The sequence below is a fragment of the Rhodamnia argentea genome, chromosome 2 (assembly GCF_020921035.1).
Source record: "Rhodamnia argentea isolate NSW1041297 chromosome 2, ASM2092103v1, whole genome shotgun sequence".
Taxonomy (NCBI): Eukaryota; Viridiplantae; Streptophyta; class Magnoliopsida; order Myrtales; family Myrtaceae; genus Rhodamnia; species Rhodamnia argentea.
In genome coordinates, this window is record NC_063151.1 from 2798577 (window position 1) to 2818627 (window position 20051).

The 20051-nt window shown below is 41.0% G+C and overlaps 3 protein-coding genes, 1 long non-coding RNA gene and 1 pseudogene across 5 annotated transcripts; 4 read left to right on the forward strand and 1 right to left on the reverse strand.

Annotated features, from left to right (window-relative positions):
- Nucleotides 1-339: 339 nt before the first annotated feature.
- Nucleotides 340-5377, reverse strand: LOC115729468 (serine/threonine-protein kinase PEPKR2). Of its 2 annotated transcripts, none has more exons than XM_030660051.2 (4): nt 5081-5377; nt 3823-4696; nt 1709-2005; nt 340-984 (listed from the first exon to the last, which is right to left on the reverse strand). In XM_030660051.2, exons 2-4 carry the CDS (start codon nt 4574-4576, stop codon nt 623-625), a joined length of 1413 nt encoding a protein of 470 aa, XP_030515911.1. In that variant the 5' UTR covers nt 4577-4696; nt 5081-5377; the 3' UTR covers nt 340-622. The 2 variants fall into 2 exon arrangements, with proteins under 2 accessions (XP_030515911.1, XP_030515912.1); XM_030660052.2 differs by having other exon boundaries at nt 5033-5377.
- LOC125313915 lies at nt 931-1264 on the forward strand. Its single transcript, XR_007197623.1, has 2 exons — nt 931-1070; nt 1222-1264. It is a non-coding gene; the product is annotated as an uncharacterized LOC125313915 (long non-coding RNA).
- Nucleotides 5378-9093: 3716 nt separating the features above from the next.
- LOC115749868 (phosphoribosylaminoimidazole-succinocarboxamide synthase, chloroplastic) lies at nt 9094-13754 on the forward strand. Its single transcript, XM_030686875.2, has 13 exons — nt 9094-9461; nt 9749-9850; nt 9936-10065; nt 10373-10465; nt 10543-10631; nt 10943-11023; nt 12223-12312; nt 12438-12527; nt 12730-12780; nt 12870-12916; nt 13279-13336; nt 13443-13505; nt 13625-13754. Exons 1-12 carry the CDS (start codon nt 9144-9146, stop codon nt 13497-13499), a joined length of 1206 nt encoding a protein of 401 aa, XP_030542735.1. The 5' UTR covers nt 9094-9143; the 3' UTR covers nt 13500-13505; nt 13625-13754.
- A 380-nt stretch (nt 13755-14134) lies between these two features.
- Nucleotides 14135-15787, forward strand: LOC115749877 (glutathione transferase GST 23-like). Its single transcript, XM_030686888.2, has 2 exons — nt 14135-14806; nt 15096-15787. The coding sequence occupies exons 1-2, from the start codon at nt 14486-14488 to the stop codon at nt 15450-15452; spliced, it is 678 nt and encodes a 225-aa protein (XP_030542748.1). The 5' UTR covers nt 14135-14485; the 3' UTR covers nt 15453-15787.
- Nucleotides 15788-15931: 144 nt separating this feature from the next.
- Nucleotides 15932-17140, forward strand: LOC125313890 (annotated as a pseudogene).
- Nucleotides 17141-20051: the final 2911 nt, after the last annotated feature.

Below are 20051 nucleotides of genomic sequence, written 5' to 3' on the forward strand. Positions count from 1 at the left end.
ACCATGCATTTGGAAGATCTTACTTCTGAGATCTGTGCCTGGAACTTTGGGTTAGTGTTGACTGTTAGGTGGAAAACTCAACGAGATTAACTCCTCTTGCACCAGGTACATCGACCCGAGATAATGGCAAAGGGACACAATCGCCCATCACCATGCGAGCTGAACCATCGCTAAAACTGAAACAGAACCGGCGTATATATCCCCACATGAACCATGTAGATGATGTTAGAATTTAAACGGATGCCTAACGACGAGTTGAAAGAGCCGTACGTAGAGAGACATAAAACATGACCTTCCAGAGCAGCAGTCCTTTTTTTCTTCCCGAGGTAAAGAGCAAGCTGGCTTGAAAGGCAAAAGCACAGTAGTCAATAAACTATTTACATTCTCTGTACAATGACTCGTTCACATGGTTAGTGTTACAGACCATTATTGAAATGCATAAAAGAATAAAAGTTACTTAGCATGTTTTCAGGATCCAGAGCCAACCATTCCAATTCCACCAGAATCAGCTGGTTATCATCATCGCTTGCTCCCGGGAGATTATGCCAGATGCAGACGGAATTTATCCCCAACTTAAAAGCAAAGGAGATGACCATGTTGATGACATTAGTCGGTCAGCAGATCAGAAAGCTTTACAGAGTGTATTGGACCTCATGTTAGACGAGCACTGTTGCTCTATTGGGCCCGTGGGACTACACAGCCTGCTCCTCTTTGGCTCCGAAATCCTCACTTGTGAGATAGCCACTGAAAGGGCATCCACAAAACCACATTCATCAGTCTCCTCAGGCTTGCCGCTCGGACTAGGGGGTGACGGAAGTCTTGAGCCTCCATCAGCAGAACCAGAGCATATCCTGCTTCCATATTGCTCGAGGCCAAGCGCAGCAGCTACTTGCACAGAGGAAGCTGCCACTTGGTTCTTTGGTTTTGACTTAAAGGACAAAGATTTCAATGTGCGCTCTGTGTAGAACAAGATCCAAGGATGCCCTGAAACAACATTAGCAGTCATCTTAGCCGATGCAACTGAAAGGAACACCTTCAGAGCGCTACTTGACATTGCACTGGCTCAGAAGGTTAAATTTTGAGCTGCAGCAAGAACCAGATGAATAATTTACCTAATACAAGCCAACAACACATAAACTGCAGTTGAAAGCGACTGACCAATAAAAGGTCGCCTTCATTACTTAATGGACCAAAAAAATATATATTGCACTGGCTCAGAAGGCAAAATTACGAGCTGCAGCAAGAACCATATTGAATACTTCACCTAATACAAGCCAACAAGACATAAACTGCAGTTGAAAGTGACTGAGACTAATGAAAGGTCACCTTCATTAATTAATGGACCCAAAAAAAAAAAAAGGAATGGCGATATACCAGCTTGCAAGCAGGAAATTTTTTCTTGGAACTCGCGTTTTTGGTGCGATTGCCTGAAAAGCTACCAACTTGAACCTTAGCCCAAGTGTTACATTTGATGCTAGTTATAGTCAGACAACTATGAAAACCACGGATACCACAAGCAGTAGTGACCAAAGGAAACAATTTCAGCAATGGACAAACCAAAGCCATGATCCATTTGTTCACTCTGAGAAGTACATATATCACAAGATAGGAGGTTCAATAAATGTTTGCAAGTGTGGCTTACATTATCCAAACAACAATCACCAAATTCATGAGTTCAATTGCAAAAGAAAACAACATCAAAACTTACTTAACACTTCCTCCGCAGTTATCCTAGCTGAAACATCTCTTGTCAGCATTCTTGCAATCAGATCACGAGCAGGTTTGGACACTGACTGCCATATGCCTGACTGAAAATCAAGCTTCACACTCTTGATTGCCTCAAAGACTGCTTCCAATGAGTCACCTTGAAAAGGAAGAACACCCAGCAAGAGTGCATATAGCAGGACACCAGCACTCCATACATCAACTTTCTCTGAATAATTCCCAATCAGAACTTCTGGAGCAACATAAGCGGGACTTCCCGCCAAACCTGTTAAGCTCTGACCTGTTATGCAGCACGGTTATTTATTACCATAAGACCAAGTGTTGACATGGAAAAACTCCAAGTATAAGTATGGCTTGAGATCTTCACTGATGATTAGTTGAAAATTCATGACAAAAGAGTAATTGGGACAGCACGACCACCAGGTAAAGCTACGAAAAGGAAAAGCAATGACCATAGTACATAACCTGTGGAGGAACCACGTCAATAGAGATGGTTCTCCACAATAATCAATCTCCAAGAATAGCTCAATCTCATGTAAGATGCACCAAAATGCTTAAATATCAATATCACTTGAGATGCAGAGAGAGACAGAAAAAGCTCCCTAACTTAGGTTGTCATCCATGTAACCTCAGAGATGATATAGAAATAAAAAATTATGCTAAAACACAGAATTGAGGATGACAATATGCTATGAGAAGGAGATATAACACCCATAGCACATAACCTGTGGATAAACAATTGCAAAACTAATTTCAAACAATAATTTTTTTTTTTCACTTAAGATGCACTAAAGATGGTTTACGTAAGAAAGATAACTGAGAGCATTCAACATATCACCTTCCAAGAAACTCAGCTCAAGTACAATAACATTGAAGGTGCCTTGAATTGAAACACTGAGAATTAGAAAACCAACCCATAAAATCTACAGCAGCCTATACAAAGATTGGATCCACAGTATTAGTCAGGAAGGAATAACCAACCAATAATAATCAGGGACAGACTTATGTGTTGGAATGTGGGGGCTCTTGACCCGACTCATTTTTCTAGAGTTATAATAACATACTTGAAGGTTTAGAAGCTTTTTAGATAACAATCCAATTTTTCAGCCTTAATATTGACTTCTGCCCCCATTAAAATTTCCAAAAGAAACATGATTAGTCATCTTTGCAAGTAATTTTCCCCCACAAATCATTTAAGTTCATTAAACCATTTTAAAGTTCAACGGTTATAGATAAACAAAATTTGCTTTTACCAGGCTTTCTTAAGTGTAGAATACTGCTTTAATTTCTAACATAAATATACTTAATTGTTGATAATTATAGCCCTCACTAAGAAGAAATTCTAGATCCGTCCCTGCAAATGATAGCTTTCACATCAGAAGAGACTGCAGCTCATCCGTACATCTAAAGCATTGTTAAAGCAACAGGGAAAGAGAAACAGAACCAAAACTAGGATCATACTAAAAAGACCAGCATATGTCATCTCTATCCAGATATTCCTACTCTCTGCCACATTCCCCTTACAAGTTTTGCTAGACTCCCCTTGCTCAGAGTGCCACATTTCAAAAGCTTCCTTTCTGAGCAAAGATGAAGTGAAAGTTCATCTTGAATACATGCTCTATCAATTGTCGTTTTTCTAAAACTCATCGCTATCTTTCATTCCCATAGATACTGACCCGATCAGACCGAAAGAGAAAAATTGGACCTCGATATTGACACTATAATCTCCAGGTATGCAACCAATTATTTCGTCCTTCTGATACTTATGTAGTTAAGAGTGGCTTGCTACAGGGTAAGTATCTCGTGAGTTTTATCATGCATATCTATTCTCTTTTCAAAAAAGGTAATGACTGGGGCAAAAAGTTAGCTCCATAAGCTCAATCATCAAGAAGGGTCACTAACAATCCTTCCTGCGAAACGCAAAAGGAAGCATATAAGCACATGCAGTCCACTATGATCTTTTGACACTTCAAAGTGGCCATTCTATCATATAGTGCGCTCTTCAGGACTAAGATTAAGGAGTTCGCTAAAGAAATATGAGAAGGACACCACTGGCAAGAAAAAAATGTAAAATTGAACTATATGAGGGAACCACACCAGAAGAGAATCTCATGGCCAGTCCAAAATCTGCAAGCTTTAACTTTCCCGAGGTTGTAAGCAGGATATTTTCAGGCTTGATATCTCTATGAATGACACCCATTTCATGACAATATTTGATGACAAGCATCACTTCCTTCAATATATTTGCAGCCCGCTGCTCTGAAAAAGGACCTTCCTTCACCATCTGATCAATCAAACGTCCCCCAGAGCATAACTCCATCACGAGGTGAAAAGAGTCCGGCTCCTCATACACTGCCAGCAATGTCACAACCCCTGGATGGCCTGATAAATGCTGCATTATCTCCACTTCCCGGTGAACTGTATCCTCCCCTTTCTTTAAAGTCTTACAGGCAAATTCCACACCACTGATCCTCGACCTACAGAGCCAAACAGAACCAAATTTCCCTTGGCCAATTGTGTCACCTGAAATGTAATCATCCTCAATCTTGTTCTTCCGACCCATTCGGGTAGCAACGTCTATACATCCTATCTTCCTCTTTAGACCTCTCCCAGGAGCAACCAAGGACGAGCTGCCACAAGGTGGAGCTGTGGCGATGCCTGCCAGCCTACTTTTACACGAAGCAACAGGTTCTGCGCCTGCATCTTCTTTGCACCTCTTCTTCAGCCTTGTGTAACCTTCCAATGAATAATGAGACCTCAGATTTGAGGACTGCAAATCATTGGTAGATCTCGAAAGTTCAGGCAGCTGAGTAGACACATCGGCTTCACTTCCTTTCCTCTTTTTCCTCATCAATACTGCTTAAAAAGGAGCAGTAAATGCTATCTGAAAACGCGCAGCATATCAACCTAATTTTCAGGGGAATCAGTAAATCAAGCAATTGAGATCGGAGCTATACTCCTCCATCCGAACCTAGTTTCAAGAAGAGAAAACCCCATCAGAAAGTTTCACTCAATCAGTGCGTAAAACACCATTAAGGTCGCTCAGAGCCAATTGAAACGGAAACAAAAGAAAAAATACAATCTTTCACTACTCTAGTGACTCAGTTGTTAAAATACTTCAGACAAGCACTCTCCACGCCGCATGGATTACCAACTCAAATACATACGGCAACTTTCGCACATAAAACCAACACTGACGCATTTTTCCTAAATGCAACTTCACGACACCCGAGCACCCACAGCGCAGATCAAACGAAACTGTACACCCGACCAATCAGGAAACTTCCTAAGGAGAAGGAGAACTTATAAACGAGAAGCAGATCGAAGAGCGACGCAGGAGGAGAAAAGTGCCCACCTCTCACTGATACCGGGCGCGCGCATGACGACCCGATCGGCGGAACGAAAATCGTAGCAAGAACGAAAAGCGGGAGGGGACGTCTCCGAATCGGCGAACGCCCCAGGAGCGATTGGGAGGGCCCGGGGTGACCGAATCGAAAAACCCTAGAAATCCCAGACCGAAGAAAACCCGATTGGGGGGCTTCGGCGATGGTCGCAGCTTATGCGGGTTCGATCGACGAAAATTGACTGACTGAGAAACAGTGTGGAGCCAGAGAGAGAGAGAGAGAGAGAGAGAGAGATTGGTATTTGTGTCGAGGGGTTTTCAGCACTTCTTCGGATTTGGCGCAACGAAGCCAGCCACCGGATCGCGGGCCTATCGGGTAACCGCGTCGGGTCTGATCTGAATACGGATTTTCCAACCCGTATAAGTATCCCTGTATCTGCATAAAAAGATAGGGTGGGGGATAAAGGCCGCTATGGTGTTTTCAGGTCCACCGCCTTTAGAGGGATCCTTCGCTTCGAAGCAAATCGATATTGCCAATTGTATTTGTCTTGTCTATATAGATGTGAATAATCATTCTCGAATTTCTCATCGTCTGCTTACGTCTCCCTGACTATTTATCTAGAAAAGTCTGAAGATGGCGCGAGCAATATGCATGAATTAATCGAGACCGTAATGCATTGAAAAATGTTTGTAATTATCGAAGAAAGTGGATGAAGACTTCTTAACGTACAATGAAAGTGACTATTTCTTATCTAATTATTTCCGAGGAGGTGGATGAAGTTGGTGAAAGGTGGATTGGAGTTGTTTCGGTTATTATCTTGGTCTTAAATGTAGATTTAGATATAGATTGAATTGGATGTGATGTGAGGTGAGGTGAGGCGAGGTGAAGGGCCGTGATAGCAATTTCGAAGGCGTGCTCCAAAATTCGAAAGTTAGCTCTAGTGCGTGTGGATAAATCTCGAGATCACTTTTATCGATTTTCTGCCAAATTTTACTCACAAAGATGCCTACTAAAATTCAATATAATCAAATCTCCAAATCATATCTTATATTTCTTATTGGACGAGATCTCTTTTTCTCGAGTGTTTCAAGTATATCAAAATTTTCTGTTCTACTAGACATTTAAAATTGCATGAATCTTTTCGATAAATTCTTATTTGAAATACTACTACTATTAAGTATATTCTATTGGGGTCCTCCATGCACGGTATATGCATGAATGTAATGCAAATCCAAATGGCTTTATATCTAATCTCGTCCTTTAGAGTTAATCCTATAAGTAATTGCTTCAAATATATATACGCATACTGCATGAGATTTTTCAAGAAATTATGTATCCGTCTCTACCTTTAATTGATTCGCCGCACCTATAGAGGATTTTTCTTAAGAAAAAGATATGTTTATTATAACTCTTAAAACATGCAATTAAATCATAAAATTTGCAAAAAATGCAATCGAGCCCTTTTGTTAACTTCATTCACTTTGAATAACGGAGAATACCACGTGACTTTTTTTAATATTTTATCTATCATAGGTGGTTAAAATAATGCCGTTTTTGCCGAAGTCTGATTTGTGATATAATTTTTACTTAAATTAATTAAAAATAAGCTTAAAAAAAACACAACTAGATAAGAACGCAGAACCATCCTTGCCGACTGTAGGCGAGTGCCAACTCTCATCCCGATTTGGGCGAGGTCGTCCACCCTCGTCCGGTTCTGGCTAAGGGCCGCCATTGTCGACCACTTCCCCTCCAACACGGTCCTCTCTGCTTGTTTTACTTTTGCGTTCTTATGCTGGATTTTTTTTTTCTCTTTTAGCTTACTTTTTAATTAATTTAAATAAGATTTATATTAGTTATCATATTTACATCGAAACGATGTCCTTTTAGCCATAGCATCGAAAAAGAAAATATTAAAAATTTCATGTTATTATTTTTCATTAGTCAAAATTGTCAGAATTAATAAAATGACTCGGTTGTATTAATTTAACAAATTTTAAGGCTTAAGTTTTACTGTTTCGGAACTCAACCGCACGTCCCCGAGCATGTCCCAGAAAACAAAACGAAAAGAAAACGTTGTCATTCAGTTGACTCGTGGAAGCGACGGATTGGGCTGCGCGTTGGGTAAGTGTCCTGTCGTGGCGGGAAAAAGACCGACAGCCGGAACGGCCTTTCCGACGCACGTGATGTGATGTGGCGTGGTGTCCACGCGCGTGCAAAGCGCACGTGGGATGATGGGGCTCCCAGTTAGATTTTCTCCTCCCCGGGCATGCTGTCCGAATCTGTGTCTTGTACGGAATGCCGACTCATTAGTAATTTATTATGACCGCGCCTCTATTTTTATGTTTTAACCATACCGTTGCCAATTTGGCCCATCACTCCACTCTGGTCAATTCTTTTTTTTTTTTTTGTTTGGTCAACAATTTTGAGTTCTTTGATTGAATTAAAAAAAACAATTTTGAGTTCGTTTCTCCTTTTTGCAATTCTCTTTGCGGGTCTCTAGTTAAACGCATCATAATTAATTTGCATTCTTGGCAATAATGAACAAATTAAATACACAAATATAAGGGAAACATACCCTAACAATTCTGATAATTCCCAAAAAAAGATCATCTACCATGCCGTTGTTGGTCGCGGGCCAACCGCCTCGTGCTGTCAATTACCAATAAAGCAAGAGTGAGTGAAAATAATGTGTTAAACAAGTATCGATGATGAATCCAACAAGCGTGCATGTACGAAATTGCGTTCAGAAACTTACTTGAAGCTAACTCTACGCAAAACTGTAGTCTATAGCTAAAAGCAACGCGCAATTTTTATTTCAACACTTTGACACCTCGCTGAAAACTCCAATCTTAATTCGAATTCCGCTTCATATCATCCAAAGCACATAGGCATGGGGTGGAGACACTCCTCCTTTTTCTACTCTCTCACATTAGAAGAGGAAAGAAAAATATAAAAAAGGAAAGAGAGAGGTGCTTTTCAATATTACCTTTCATAGCGCAAGAAGAGATTGCGTGCAATGACAAAAAGGGGCTTGTTGGTGAGGTTAGCGGTGAAACCAATGTCAATGTCGGCGAAAGTTTGGAGGACAGTGGGATTAGCATCATAAATATTCACCTTCTCAAATGCCCAGCAACTTGAGGAGTAGCAAGGCATAGAAAGAAAGAATAGTTTGCAAGAGACAGAACAAAGAGACAAGAACATGCTAAAAGAGCCAAGAATTCAGATGTCAAAGGCCTGGAAGGAAGAAGAAGGAAAGTAGGATATGCAAAGAAAGAAAAAAAACAAGAAACAAAATAAAAAGGGTTGACCAAACAAATAAAAGGACCATTACATACAGTATGATCCAAACATAAAAAAAGTGAGCGGCCGAGCCAAAAGATGAGTGAAAAACACGCGGTTGATAATAATATGCAAGTGTGAGTTTATGATATTCAGGAGGCACGGTATGATGAGTTATGATATTGGGATTCGTGCTTTGACGATGTAGAGATATGCGGAAAACGTGGATAGAATTGATACCGTTTTTCTAATCTATAAATAGTTTTTCGCGGTGCAAGTCAAACCATGAACAAAGAAAGACACGAGAGAAAAACATATTGTCTAGTGATTGTGAGGCTCCAATTTTTGATTGGAGGAGACACCAGAGACCAAACGTAGATATTGATTTATACCCATAAAGTTTTAGAATCCAATATTGATTTCAAGCTGAAATTGACAAATCGTTATTTTAAGATATAACGAGATGGTCTATAACATCATTATGACTTATTAGAATCACATTTTATAAACGTAAGAATTGTTTAAATTCGAGTCTTTATTATTTCTTTTCGGGTCAATTGAAAGCCTATCTTTAATTCACGTGAGTTAGATGTTGATCGGGGGATACGACTCATTATATATCTAAAAGGATATGTCAAGTATGAAAAGAAAGAAAGAATTATTACAACTCGAGGCAAAACTCATATTGTAATTTTATTATTTTCCGGACATTTTTTCCTTTTTGAGGAACAGCATCGAGGGATAAAAGCCCTAGTCGCCCTCCACTGCTTCGTGTCCTTCTGTCGGAGAAACGCAATGGCTCAGCGTTTGCCGGGCCTGAACCCCGTCAAAACCCTCACAACCTGTCAGCATCGAACACCCAACACCCACCTTCCGCAAAACTCAGTTTCTTTCTCGAATGCGAAACCGAAGTCTCGAAGTTTCTCTCCTCTCTGTTTATCCGCGATGGCAAGCCAAAGTCAGGACCAGAAGCAATTGTCCCTCGATGCTCTGATCAACAGCAGCCGAAAAAGCGAGGTCTCCGAAGCTATTAGAAGCTCGATGTTGAATTGCCTTTCCGAGACGAATCTTCACTTGACGGTCCCCGGTCTCAAGTCCAAAACCAGGGGCAAGGTAATTTACCTTCCGGGTCGCGTTGGGTTTTCTGGTTTGTTGTTTCTTTAGGCTACTGAGTAAATTTAAGTCGTGACTGGTGCTGTATGGAGCATAAAGATTTAATTTTTTCGATCAGTTGATTCAAAACAGCAATGTCTTCCTATGAATTCAAATACCAGCTCTTACTTTCTGTGAAAAAAATCGGTCATTCCTACTGAATCGTTATAAATGTGAAAACTGAGATGCCGTGATTCCACTGAAATGCGTAAAAGTTAAATCTTGATGTTAAGCACATAGAATCGCAGGTCAGGGACATCTATGATGGGGGCGATTATCTTGTCCTAGTGACAACTGATAGGCAAAGTGCATTTGATCGGATACTTGCTTCCATACCTTTTAAAGGCCAGGTATGTTGAACAGCTATGGATTTTAGCGTAGACATTGTTTTTACGGTGGTTGTGAAAATGTTCTATGTCGTGCGAAACTTTTCAGGTCCTCAATGAAACGAGCTTGTGGTGGTTTGATAAAATGAAGCACATCACTTCGAATGCTGTAGTAGCATCTCCTGATAAAAATGTTACAATTGCAAAGAAATGTTCCGTCTTTCCAGTTGAATTTGTTGGTGAGTTATTGCTAGCCTTTGATTTGGCTCTCCTTTAACCAAAAAACATACAGGCTTAGTAGTGCAGAGCACTATTGGATGTGATCCTTCAGGCTGACTATTTGTTGCACAAGTTATTTAAAAAGTTTTGGTATCTGAAACCTTCCGCAGTATATCTTAATTCACAGATTGCTTTCTGATGTCAGTGCTTTTTACATTTCATATGATTAAAGTCCTAAGTTGAGGTACTTCTTTTTTTAAGACAATACTTAAATCAAAGTCGTCTGTAGGACGCAATATTTGATTCACGTTAATTCTTAAATTGCAGTCAGAGGTTTTGTGACTGGAAGTACTGATACGTCATTATGGACTGTCTACAGAAAAGGAATCCGTAATTATTGCGGCAATGCTCTTCCAGATGGTGTGTATTCCTCTATCTACTTCGAGTGTGTTCTGATGTTTCTTTTGCCATCGCTAAACGATGCTATAATACGTTAGACTTGCTGAAGAACCAGAGGCTGCCTGCAAATATATTGACACCTACAACTAAAGCAGCAGATCATGATGTACCTGTTACACCAAAGGAGGTATGCTCACATTATCTAAATGAAGCTGCTTTCAGTAGAGGCTTTAGAAATTAGAATAGATAGAGATGTTTAGGCTTGGTATGTGTTTATAGAGCTATGCTCTGGAAATTAGAGTAGATAGAGATGTATAGGCTTGGTATGTGGGTGTAAAGCTGTGTGCACTCAGGCGAGTTTGCGCGGAGAGGGAGGGAGGCAGGCATCATTGCTGCCCGATTTTGGCCTGATAACTCTTGATTTCATACTTTTTCCCACTTTTCTAGTACCTGCTTACTGAGTTGGCTTATTACATTGCATTTGCATTTTCCTATCAGATTGTTGAAGGCGGGCTGATGACTCAAGATGACTATGATGAAGTCAGTACGAAAGCATTGAGGTTGTTTGAGTATGGACAGGTGACTTCATTTTACTTTGTTGGCTGCACTTGTTTTTTTCCCCTTTTTGTTCAATCACTTGGATATAATAATCAGGAAAGTAACCTTTTACTAGTGCATTGTTCAATTTCTTTCTTAGTTTTTTCTTTTGGTGTATGAGACTGAACTCGAAGGAAAAGTGTCCAGAATCATGTCATGAATTTTGAACTTTCTCGCCTAGCATTTTAGTGAATTTTCCCCTTCATTGTGTCTTACACAATGCTTGAAACCTTAGAAAATGTGAATTGATATTGTCTTCTAGCTTCTTGACTGTTTAACTGTTGGGTGGAGAGGCATGGGTACTCAAGCGATGTAATGATTCAGTAAATCTTTATTTCTTCACTTCAGCGGGCATTAGTATTTCTTCTTCATTTCAGAAGCACTATAAGTGGGCACAGTGATGATATTTAATGGTCGGTAGGAATGGGCTTATGGCAAAAACATCTTATTTGTTGATGGGAGAAGTCTTAGCCCCAATACTATGTTAAGAGTAATTAACTATTAAATCAAGTGTTCATCTAATAGCTTAAGCTTTTAGAACAGTTGGTAGTGGTCTCATAAAATCTCACATGGTATCGGAGCTGGAGGTCCTGAGTTAAAATCTTTTCGGGCCCAATTTGCCTCCTCAATTAATTATGTCTACACTTAGTACTTGGGCAAAAAGATCGACTAAGCATGAGTGGGAGTGTTAGAGTAATTAAATATTAAACCATGTCTTATATAATAGCTTAAACCTTTAGAATAGTTGGGAGTAGCCCCACAAAATCTTATACTGTTTCCATCTCGAATTTATTGGCTGCAAATATAAGCACAATTTAGAATCCTTGTTCCTTGTGATGCTGATGCTGATGCTGATGTGATGTGATGTGTATGTGATGATTCCAATTCCTCACCTAACGCATGTGGAGAGGGCAGCTTGCATGTATCCTTGGGAACTAGTTGAACGAAGGTTTCAGATGCCCATATTATTAAATAGAAAAAAGTAATGTCTGTGGGGAGGTGATTGCCTATCAGTGCCGAGTTTTTGCCTCCGTGTTTTCAAGTGAAGTGTTTGGGTTCTGTCCACAAATGTTTCATACAGGAATATTCCTGTTAACATTATCTTGACATTTACATTCACTCTTTACAATCTAACATAACTGATCACTAAAATTGAAAGTGTTGTCCACCTTACTTTGCAGCGCGTCGCTTCAGAGCATGGCCTCATATTGGTGGATACAAAGTATGAATTTGGGAAGGCTGACGACGGTTCCATTCTTTTAATAGATGAGGTTTACTTTTCCTCTTCTGTTTCCCTCTCGTATGCACCAACACATCGACAGTGTTTCCTTCTGACTATATCAGAATAGGGTATTATGTCATGACAGTGCGTGATTGTTTTGGCATGGAAATGCAGGTGCATACTCCTGACTCAAGTAGATATTGGATAGCGCAGTCTTATGATGAACGCTTTCAAAATGGTCTTGAGCCTGAAAATGTCGACAAGGTACGTGAAATTGTCCCTGGTTCTGGTTATTGTTACTGTTATGGGGTGCATAGGCTAAGGCATGTGCTGTGCTTTTGCCAAATGGTGGGTGAACGGATGAATAGCAATTCCCTTGGATGTGCTATGGATGGATCATTTTAATGTCATCATTTGTCCTCTTGAAATGTTCCTGCAGTATCTGAACTTCATTCTCAATTTATAGGAGTTCTTGAGGCTATGGTTCAAAGATCATTGCAATCCTTATGAAGATGAGGTACTCACTCAAGGAAGTACTATTGGATTTTCTTACGTTTATGATGGACAGGAGATGGTTTATCTAATCTTGCTTGGTTTAAATTTTAGGTACTACCCGAGGCCCCAGAAGAACTTGTTGCTGAACTGGCATGGCGGTATGTCTTGCTTGTCATTTAGCATTTAAAGCATTCTCTTTTCTGTTAAGTTGGAATTCTGCCTGCAATAGCTTCATGTAGAAAGCTAATGAACATGTCTGCGTAGAGATCTCCCTGGGTAGAAAGGGTAGTGGGATTGTGCTGCTTCTGTTGTGCTTTAGTTAAGGAGCCTTCAGAAGCTATAGTTGATAGGTAATATGGTGGATAGGATGGACTTATAATGATCTTCGGTTTACTTCCTGAAACTCAAACGATGCTTTATGGCAGTTCCTTCTGTTTCTCCAATTGTTTTGATTGCTGTGTTTGCAAACCTAGGGGGATAGCAAGCGGAGATAATTACTGTTGTGAATTTTGCTTGGCAGATACATTTTCTTGTATGAGACAATTACAAATTCAACGTTTGAAATGCCGTTGACCAAGGTAAAGTTTTCTCCGAAAGCTGAGATTGTCAGGACGTGGAATCTCTCCATCTGCTATTGAAATCATATGAATGCCAAATTGATGAACTTATTGCTTACCCGGGCAGGAACCCGTTCACGAGCGGATTTCACGAAATGTCTCTTCGGCATTGTTGTCTTTGTAAGGACTTCTTCATTGGCTCCACATGATTCTTCAACGAGGCATTCAACCGAAACATCCATTCCTTGGATACCTGCAACTTGCCGAGAGTCCGCCAAGTTCATCTGCGTGTCCCATCGTGTGTTACTCGGCAATGATTGGGCCGGACCAACGTAGTTCTCCCCGATGGAACTGCTACTTAATACAACTAGTGGGCATTGTACTCCTTATGTAACGATATAGTACAGATTTTATTTGTGTAATCATTTTTGCTTTGCTTTTTGCTTTTTTTTTTTTTAATCATTAACGTCCTGTCTGCAGCCAAAAATATAATTTTGATCTTGTGATTGCTAATCCAACTAACCTTTCCGTGTCGAGGTTACATTTGGTGGTCAACATCTGAAGTCGTAGGACATTTTCATCTCTCTTTCTCTTTCGAGTTATATGTTTGGAAGTGCGACCAACTAGTGATAGTTATCGTCCTCGGGCAAGGCCGACGGGGACCACCTCGAGGTGGTCACGCGGGCAATCTTCTTGCTATTCAGTCATTATTGATGGTCTCAATTATTATTGATCGTCGCCTCCTCGAGTTCTTTTTTCCCTTTTGAACACCAAACGAACCATCGGCCTAAGGTGGATAATGTTGGGGTAGACCAATGGGAGAATCTTTCTGCTGTTGCTAGAGATTGTGATGATCTCAAATTGATCGCGAAGTGGAAGAGCAACCTGGCCACGTTACGCAACATACTTTAGATTTTTCGACGCAGCAGCCATCCGTGGACGAGAAAAGCAAGACTTGACTCGACCCACCTAACTGGGCCATCTAAATATCAATCAAGCAAGCAGTTTTCACGGCCGTCCTCTTCCCGAGCACTAAAGATTCCATGACTTTTCATGGCATATTTTTCCACTTACATTTGCCTGCGGAATGGTCAAAACAGAGCTTGATCATGCAACCCCCGCGTGAATAAAAGGGTCTGTGTCAGCATTTGCCTTTGGCAGGAACCAACAATGGCTGATGGAGGAGAGGTGAAGTTGCTCGGGTTCTGGGGGAGCCCGTATGCACTGCGAGTGATATGGGCGTTGAAGCTGAAACAAGTCCCCTATGACTACTTGGAAGAGGATCTCCTCAGCAAGAAGAGCTCGCTGCTGTTGCAGTACAATCCGGTCCACAAGAAGGTCCCCATTCTCGTCCACCGCGGGAAGCCGATCGCGGAGTCCCTCGTGATACTCGAATACATCGATGAGATGTGGAAGCAGAGCCCTCTCCTTCTTCAGGACCCCTCCGAGCGAGCCAGAGCACGATTCTGGTCCAAATTCACGGACGAGAAGGTAGAGGAAAGAGTGCTTCTTCCACTCTCTGTGCCGGACTTATTTGTTTATCTTTCATAGGTTTCATCACTATGTGATTTAAGATCATTGATGTGTAATTCTTCTATAGAGGATAGTCTTCCTAGGATGCTTTGGATCAATCTTTTCGAGCGGCGTGTGTAGAGGAGCTCCATCCTTGAAAGTATAGTAGATGTGAAGTAGCGCTGTGAAATTGTGACGCTAATGATTGAAAGAAGTGCATTTTGTTAGCACAAGTCGGTCTCTAATTCATGAACGGTTCCTGGTCCAGTGTGCGCCGGCTATTAAAGCCGTGTCCTGCAGCCAAGGCGAGGAGCAACAGAAGGCCGTGTTAGAAGCTCAAGAGAGCCTCAAGACCCTGGAGAGCGGACTAGAGGGGAAGCTGTTCTTTGGAGGTGAGACGATCAACTTTGCAGACGTTGCCACAGGCTGGATTGGTTGTTGGGCTCGAATCGTCGAGGAAATCACCGGCACCAGTCTCATTGATGCTGAGAACATGCCTTCACTCGATGCTTGGTCCAAGAGGTTTCTGGAGCTACCCATCATCAAGCAGTGCGTGCCCCCCTGGGATAAACTGATAGAGCTCAACTCCGGGTTCGTCAAGATGTACCTCGCTTCATCTAAATGATCTTTCCTCGCTACCATTTCCAAGTTCTTTAGGACTGCCTTAAAGGGACTGCAGACGATTGTGTGGTATCTCCAGCTCATGATAATAAAGCATGATCTGATTATAAAGTTTTAGTGTAGGCTTGCGTTATGTTGCTCTGCAGAGCAGCTTGTATTGACAATACATAGAGAGAATGTTTGCTCATGCATGTTGAAGCTCCCCATTCAAAATCCAGGTACATACAGTGATGAAGTTCTTGTGCCGATGAATTTCCATGCTACAGAAATTGACAGATGATAGAAGTGTTGTCACACAGGCAACTGAAACTTCAGACTCTCCTCTGACATGATATTTCATTAGCCTCTTCGTCACTCCATTCTATTCTCCTGCAAAATGTGAGAGAGAGCAAGACAGAGAATTGATGCGTGCGAAGTCCGACTTACCGCGGATTAGCAACAATCGCATTGTTAATTAGCACTCATTAATGGCATAATGTGCTGATGGACCAGTGTGGCGAATCTGTGAGGATAGCATCAATGAAGAGCGATTTGTCAGAGCGCCATAATCTAAGTTTCTGCTCAATCGCTTCTCAAGAAAGAAGATATGGTTTGAAACAATGAGTACTCAACCTCTAATCAATAAGAGATGATCCACCCACCTTATAAATCAATCTTATTGTATGAGTGTTCCATTGAACTAACCATGAACCTTATCGACACAACTTAACTAATAATCTCAGGATGATCACAGTAGCTTTTGCAGAAAGAAAGCCAACAGATGGCCGATGTGAAGTAGTTTGGATTTTGGGCGGGCCCTTTTGCCATCAGAGTCTGGTGGGCTTCGAAGCTCAAACAAGCTGCGTTCGACTAGTGTGTGGAAGAAGATCTCGAGAACTGTAGTTCCACGCTTTTACAATACGGTCATGCTCAAAAGAGGGCTCCAATCCTATTCCATCAGGGAAGACCAATTACAGAGTCATTTGTCATTCTTGAGTATATCGACGAGACAAGGAAGCGGAAGGCACTCCTTCCACAAGACACCTATGACAGGGCCAATGCAAGTTTCTGGGCCAAATTTGTAGATGACAAGGTAACGCTACAGAAAGAGAAGATGTTCTTTTTTTTTTTTTTTTACCTGTTTTATCTGCTCACCATTTGATAACTTGATAATCAGTGCGTGCCAGCAATCATGAGCATCATCACTAAGAAAGGAGAGGATCAACAGAGGGCTGCAAAAGAAGCTCAACACAATATGAAGATCCTGGAAGGAGGATTGGAGAGGAAGCCCTTCTTTGGAGGCGACACCATCAATATTGTAGACATCGCTGCTGGCTCGATGTGGTATTGCGTTAGAGCGGTGGAAGTACACATTGGGATAAACCTCGTCGATGCAGAGGACATGCCTTTACTCAGTTCTTCGTTTCAGAGGTTCATCAATCTACCAATTATCAAGGAACATGCGCCCCTCTGAGATGCAATTCTAGAGTGCAAGGAAGGCTGGCAAAAGGTGTTGATGGCTCCATCCACATGAATGTTTGTCCATGCTACCATTTCTGGCCTCCAGAAGACGATGATAGCTCCATGCCAACATGTTTATTTAGTGTTCCCTCTCAGAAGATATTATGGTCTTGATATGGTTATATTTCAACTGTCAGTCAAGAAATCTCTCTGTATTGAAAGTTAAAAGAATAAAACCAAATAACATGTTTTTGCTCTACAAAAGAGGAGTTGCAAGAACCTTGGAAACTATATTATATCGGCTATATAAGGACTCCCAATCTAGAAATGTTATCACAGATTCCTCTCTTACTTAAATTCATTTGGTTTCTGGTTTCTTGCTGCTCAGAGCTGACGAACCCTTTCCTTTTAGTTTAAAAGCCTTTTGAGAAACGTATAACCGAGAAAATTACAAGGAGAAAGCTTCTTTTCAACATTAGTTTCAGGGCTAGCCAACATCTCTTTGTAAATCCTCTCCGAGCAACACCCGATTTCTCGGCTTATGCATTTCATTTCGCAGGTTGTCAGATAAGGCAAGGAATCTTATTTTGTTTCATTTCTTGGATAACAGCAACAGATTCTCGCACTAAAATTAAGCAGTGTAAAGCTTCGTCATCTCCTCCTATAGCGAGTTTGCGACCAAAGTCGGATGATACAGGTTAACGGCAAAATGCCCCAACTTTTTCAGTTCGCCTAAACTTCTAGATTCTACATAACCTTGAACAGCAGGGAAACTTGCACCGGTGAAGCAAAGTTCACTAATGTACGCAAAGTGTCTTCACTGTTTGTCTAACTCTGGGCATCCATATTCAAGGTAACTCTTACCATGATCATAGGCTGACATCAGAAAACCTCTTTGGCTTTCTAATCATGTAGAGATCCGTACATTGATCTCATATCTGGACAGATTAATATGATGCAAGAACTTCTTGATGGCATCACTACAAAACTGGGAAAATTTTGAAAGCCGAGGTATTGACCAGCTTGAGCATAGGTACCTTATGAAACCAGCTAAGCACAATTCACATGCAGCTCCCAGGTTTAACCAAAACAAGATTCTCCCAGATCTGCTGAGATAGTAAGAAGAGGATTAGCCATTACAACTGGCTGTGTAGAAAGAGATCATTGGCGATGCCTGCAGCACAATATAACGACTTTTGAAGTAAGCCGAACCATAGAAGCATCATGATTGCTACTCAATTGCAAGATGTGATGAAATTTAAGACAGGCGCGTGATAGAATTCAAGTACAAATTCAAGTGTAATGAATAGGGGTGAGCATGGTTCTAGGGTAGAACCGAGAACCTGGAACCGGAACCCGTAGAATCCGCTCCGGTTCTAGGTTCCAAGGTATGCGGGGTAGGTTCCAGGTTCCAAAAATTGAGGAACCTGTTCCAATAGATAGGTTCCAGGTTCCACTACCTAGAACCTAGAACCCGAAACCCGTACCCTAAATTCTAAAATAATTTTTTATATTTTTCTCGGTATATATTTTTGCACGATGATACAATGTTCTATGGCATCCGATGATGAGTGTATAATTTGGAGCCAAACAATTTTTTAGGTTTCGGGTTCCAAAAAATGATAAACGTGTTCTAATAGATTGGTTTCGGGTTCTAAATGTAACCTGTACAGAGCCTAAAATCACTTACATCTACTTTCTCTTAAATGTTGTAGCATTCACTCTCATTTTGCTTAACTAAAAATGAAAAAATAAAAGAAAATAAAAAAAATTGATAGGTTATCGGGTCACCTGGAACCGACCCTAGAACCCGTGACGGGGTAGGTTCTAGGTTCCAAGGTATGACAGGTAGGTTCCAGGTTCCAAAAAATGAGGAACTTGTTCCGACGGGTAGGTTCCAGGTTCCAGGTGGAATCAGTAAGGAACCCGAAACCGCTCACCCCTAGTAATGAATAATTTCCCTTGCCGCTGTGAGAGAGAGGTAAAGTTTAAGTTTGTGGCACGGGATGCTATAGTTCGGTGTTCTCATCCGTACGCGGTTTCAATGGTCGGTTTAGAGCTGTCAACATTAAGACGAAAGTAGGTATGGCACAAGGTAAAACTGCTGCTTTTATTAAGCAGATCGCATCATTAGGATCATTAAATAACCATAGAGCAGCTACTAATTTATGAATTTCTTGTAGGACGACCAAAATTTGTGAAATTTTTTGTGTCCTATTCTGTTGTTGGAGCACTTAGTACTTTGCATTTTCTTTCTTGGTAGTTTGGTTTGGTGGACAAAGTGAACTTCTCTACATGAAAGTAAAGATATATCAGAGAACAAGTTAGATATATCTCAAAAAGTGATCTTTGACTTCTTTGTCACGACCCTGTAATTTGTTCTCCCTAACTTTTGTGGTCGATTAACAGGGCCAGAAAAGCTGGAAGTACGGTACTTTTCCTAATAGCAAGTCACCAGCAATGTGTATGTGCCTGTCTTACATTGCATTTTCTGATTGATTATGTGAACTTATTTGTTGATCAGCTACTTCTTCAATCGGTCTGTTAATTCCATGTCATTGTCTCAATTAGCACGGTCGTATCAGATGCGAAAAGATTCTCTTCGGTCAATTCAGGGGAGAAACATAAACAAGAGGGTGAACGAACGGAAAAGCAAAGAGGTTTATTCCGAAACTCCATGGGTTGTCACTGTCCCTCTGTCTTGCTCATCACTAGATTGTTGGTTTCCTGCCCCCAAGCAGAGTCTCTATGCAGTGCAGCTCCAAATTTTGGTGTTGGATGAATTAGACAATCAAACAGACCACATTACATTGCAGCATGCATATAACAAGCAACACAAATCCTCAATTATGATTAACAATCCTGTTTTTCATTCTCTTTAACTCGCCCTTTCTCTTGAATGGATTTTTTCTTCTTTTCCCTCAACGTTGTTACAAATTCAACTGTCTAGGATGGCAAATGAGGACTGGACAAATTATCTGAAAATGCAGATGACTAATGGCAGCGCTGTGGGACAGTATAAAATTGCAGGCCGGCAGTAATCACCTCATAAAAATTGTAGAAGGCCCCTCTTGTAACTTCCTTATGAACACTCTCAGGGCCAGAACTATGACAGACCACAACAGCAGGCTATGTTTGAACCATGTCTTTCATTTTTTGCCTT

What these genes read in the sequence shown, in the direction of transcription:
- LOC115729468 (XM_030660051.2), bottom strand. Translation starts at nt 4,576, where the DNA reads ATGAGGAAAAAGAGGAAAGGAAGTGAAGCCGATGTGTCTACTCAGCTG. An exon ending in GGCCATGAGATTCTCTTCTG is followed by an intron (nt 2,006 to 3,822) that starts GTGTGGTTCCCT and finishes GCTGCATAACAG; the next exon opens with GTCAGAGCTTAACAGGTTTG. An exon ending in AACTGCGGAGGAAGTGTTAA is followed by an intron (nt 985 to 1,708) that starts GTAAGTTTTGAT and finishes ATGTTGTTTCAG; the next exon opens with GGCATCCTTGGATCTTGTTC.
- LOC115749868 (XM_030686875.2), top strand. Translation starts at nt 9,144, where the DNA reads ATGGCTCAGCGTTTGCCGGGCCTGAACCCCGTCAAAACCCTCACAACC. An exon ending in CGGCAATGCTCTTCCAGATG is followed by an intron (nt 10,466 to 10,542) that starts GTGTGTATTCCT and finishes ATAATACGTTAG; the next exon opens with ACTTGCTGAAGAACCAGAGG. An exon ending in GGTTGTTTGAGTATGGACAG is followed by an intron (nt 11,024 to 12,222) that starts GTGACTTCATTT and finishes CTTACTTTGCAG; the next exon opens with CGCGTCGCTTCAGAGCATGG.
- LOC115749877 (XM_030686888.2), top strand. Translation starts at nt 14,486, where the DNA reads ATGGCTGATGGAGGAGAGGTGAAGTTGCTCGGGTTCTGGGGGAGCCCG. An exon ending in CCAAATTCACGGACGAGAAG is followed by an intron (nt 14,807 to 15,095) that starts GTAGAGGAAAGA and finishes TTCCTGGTCCAG; the next exon opens with TGTGCGCCGGCTATTAAAGC.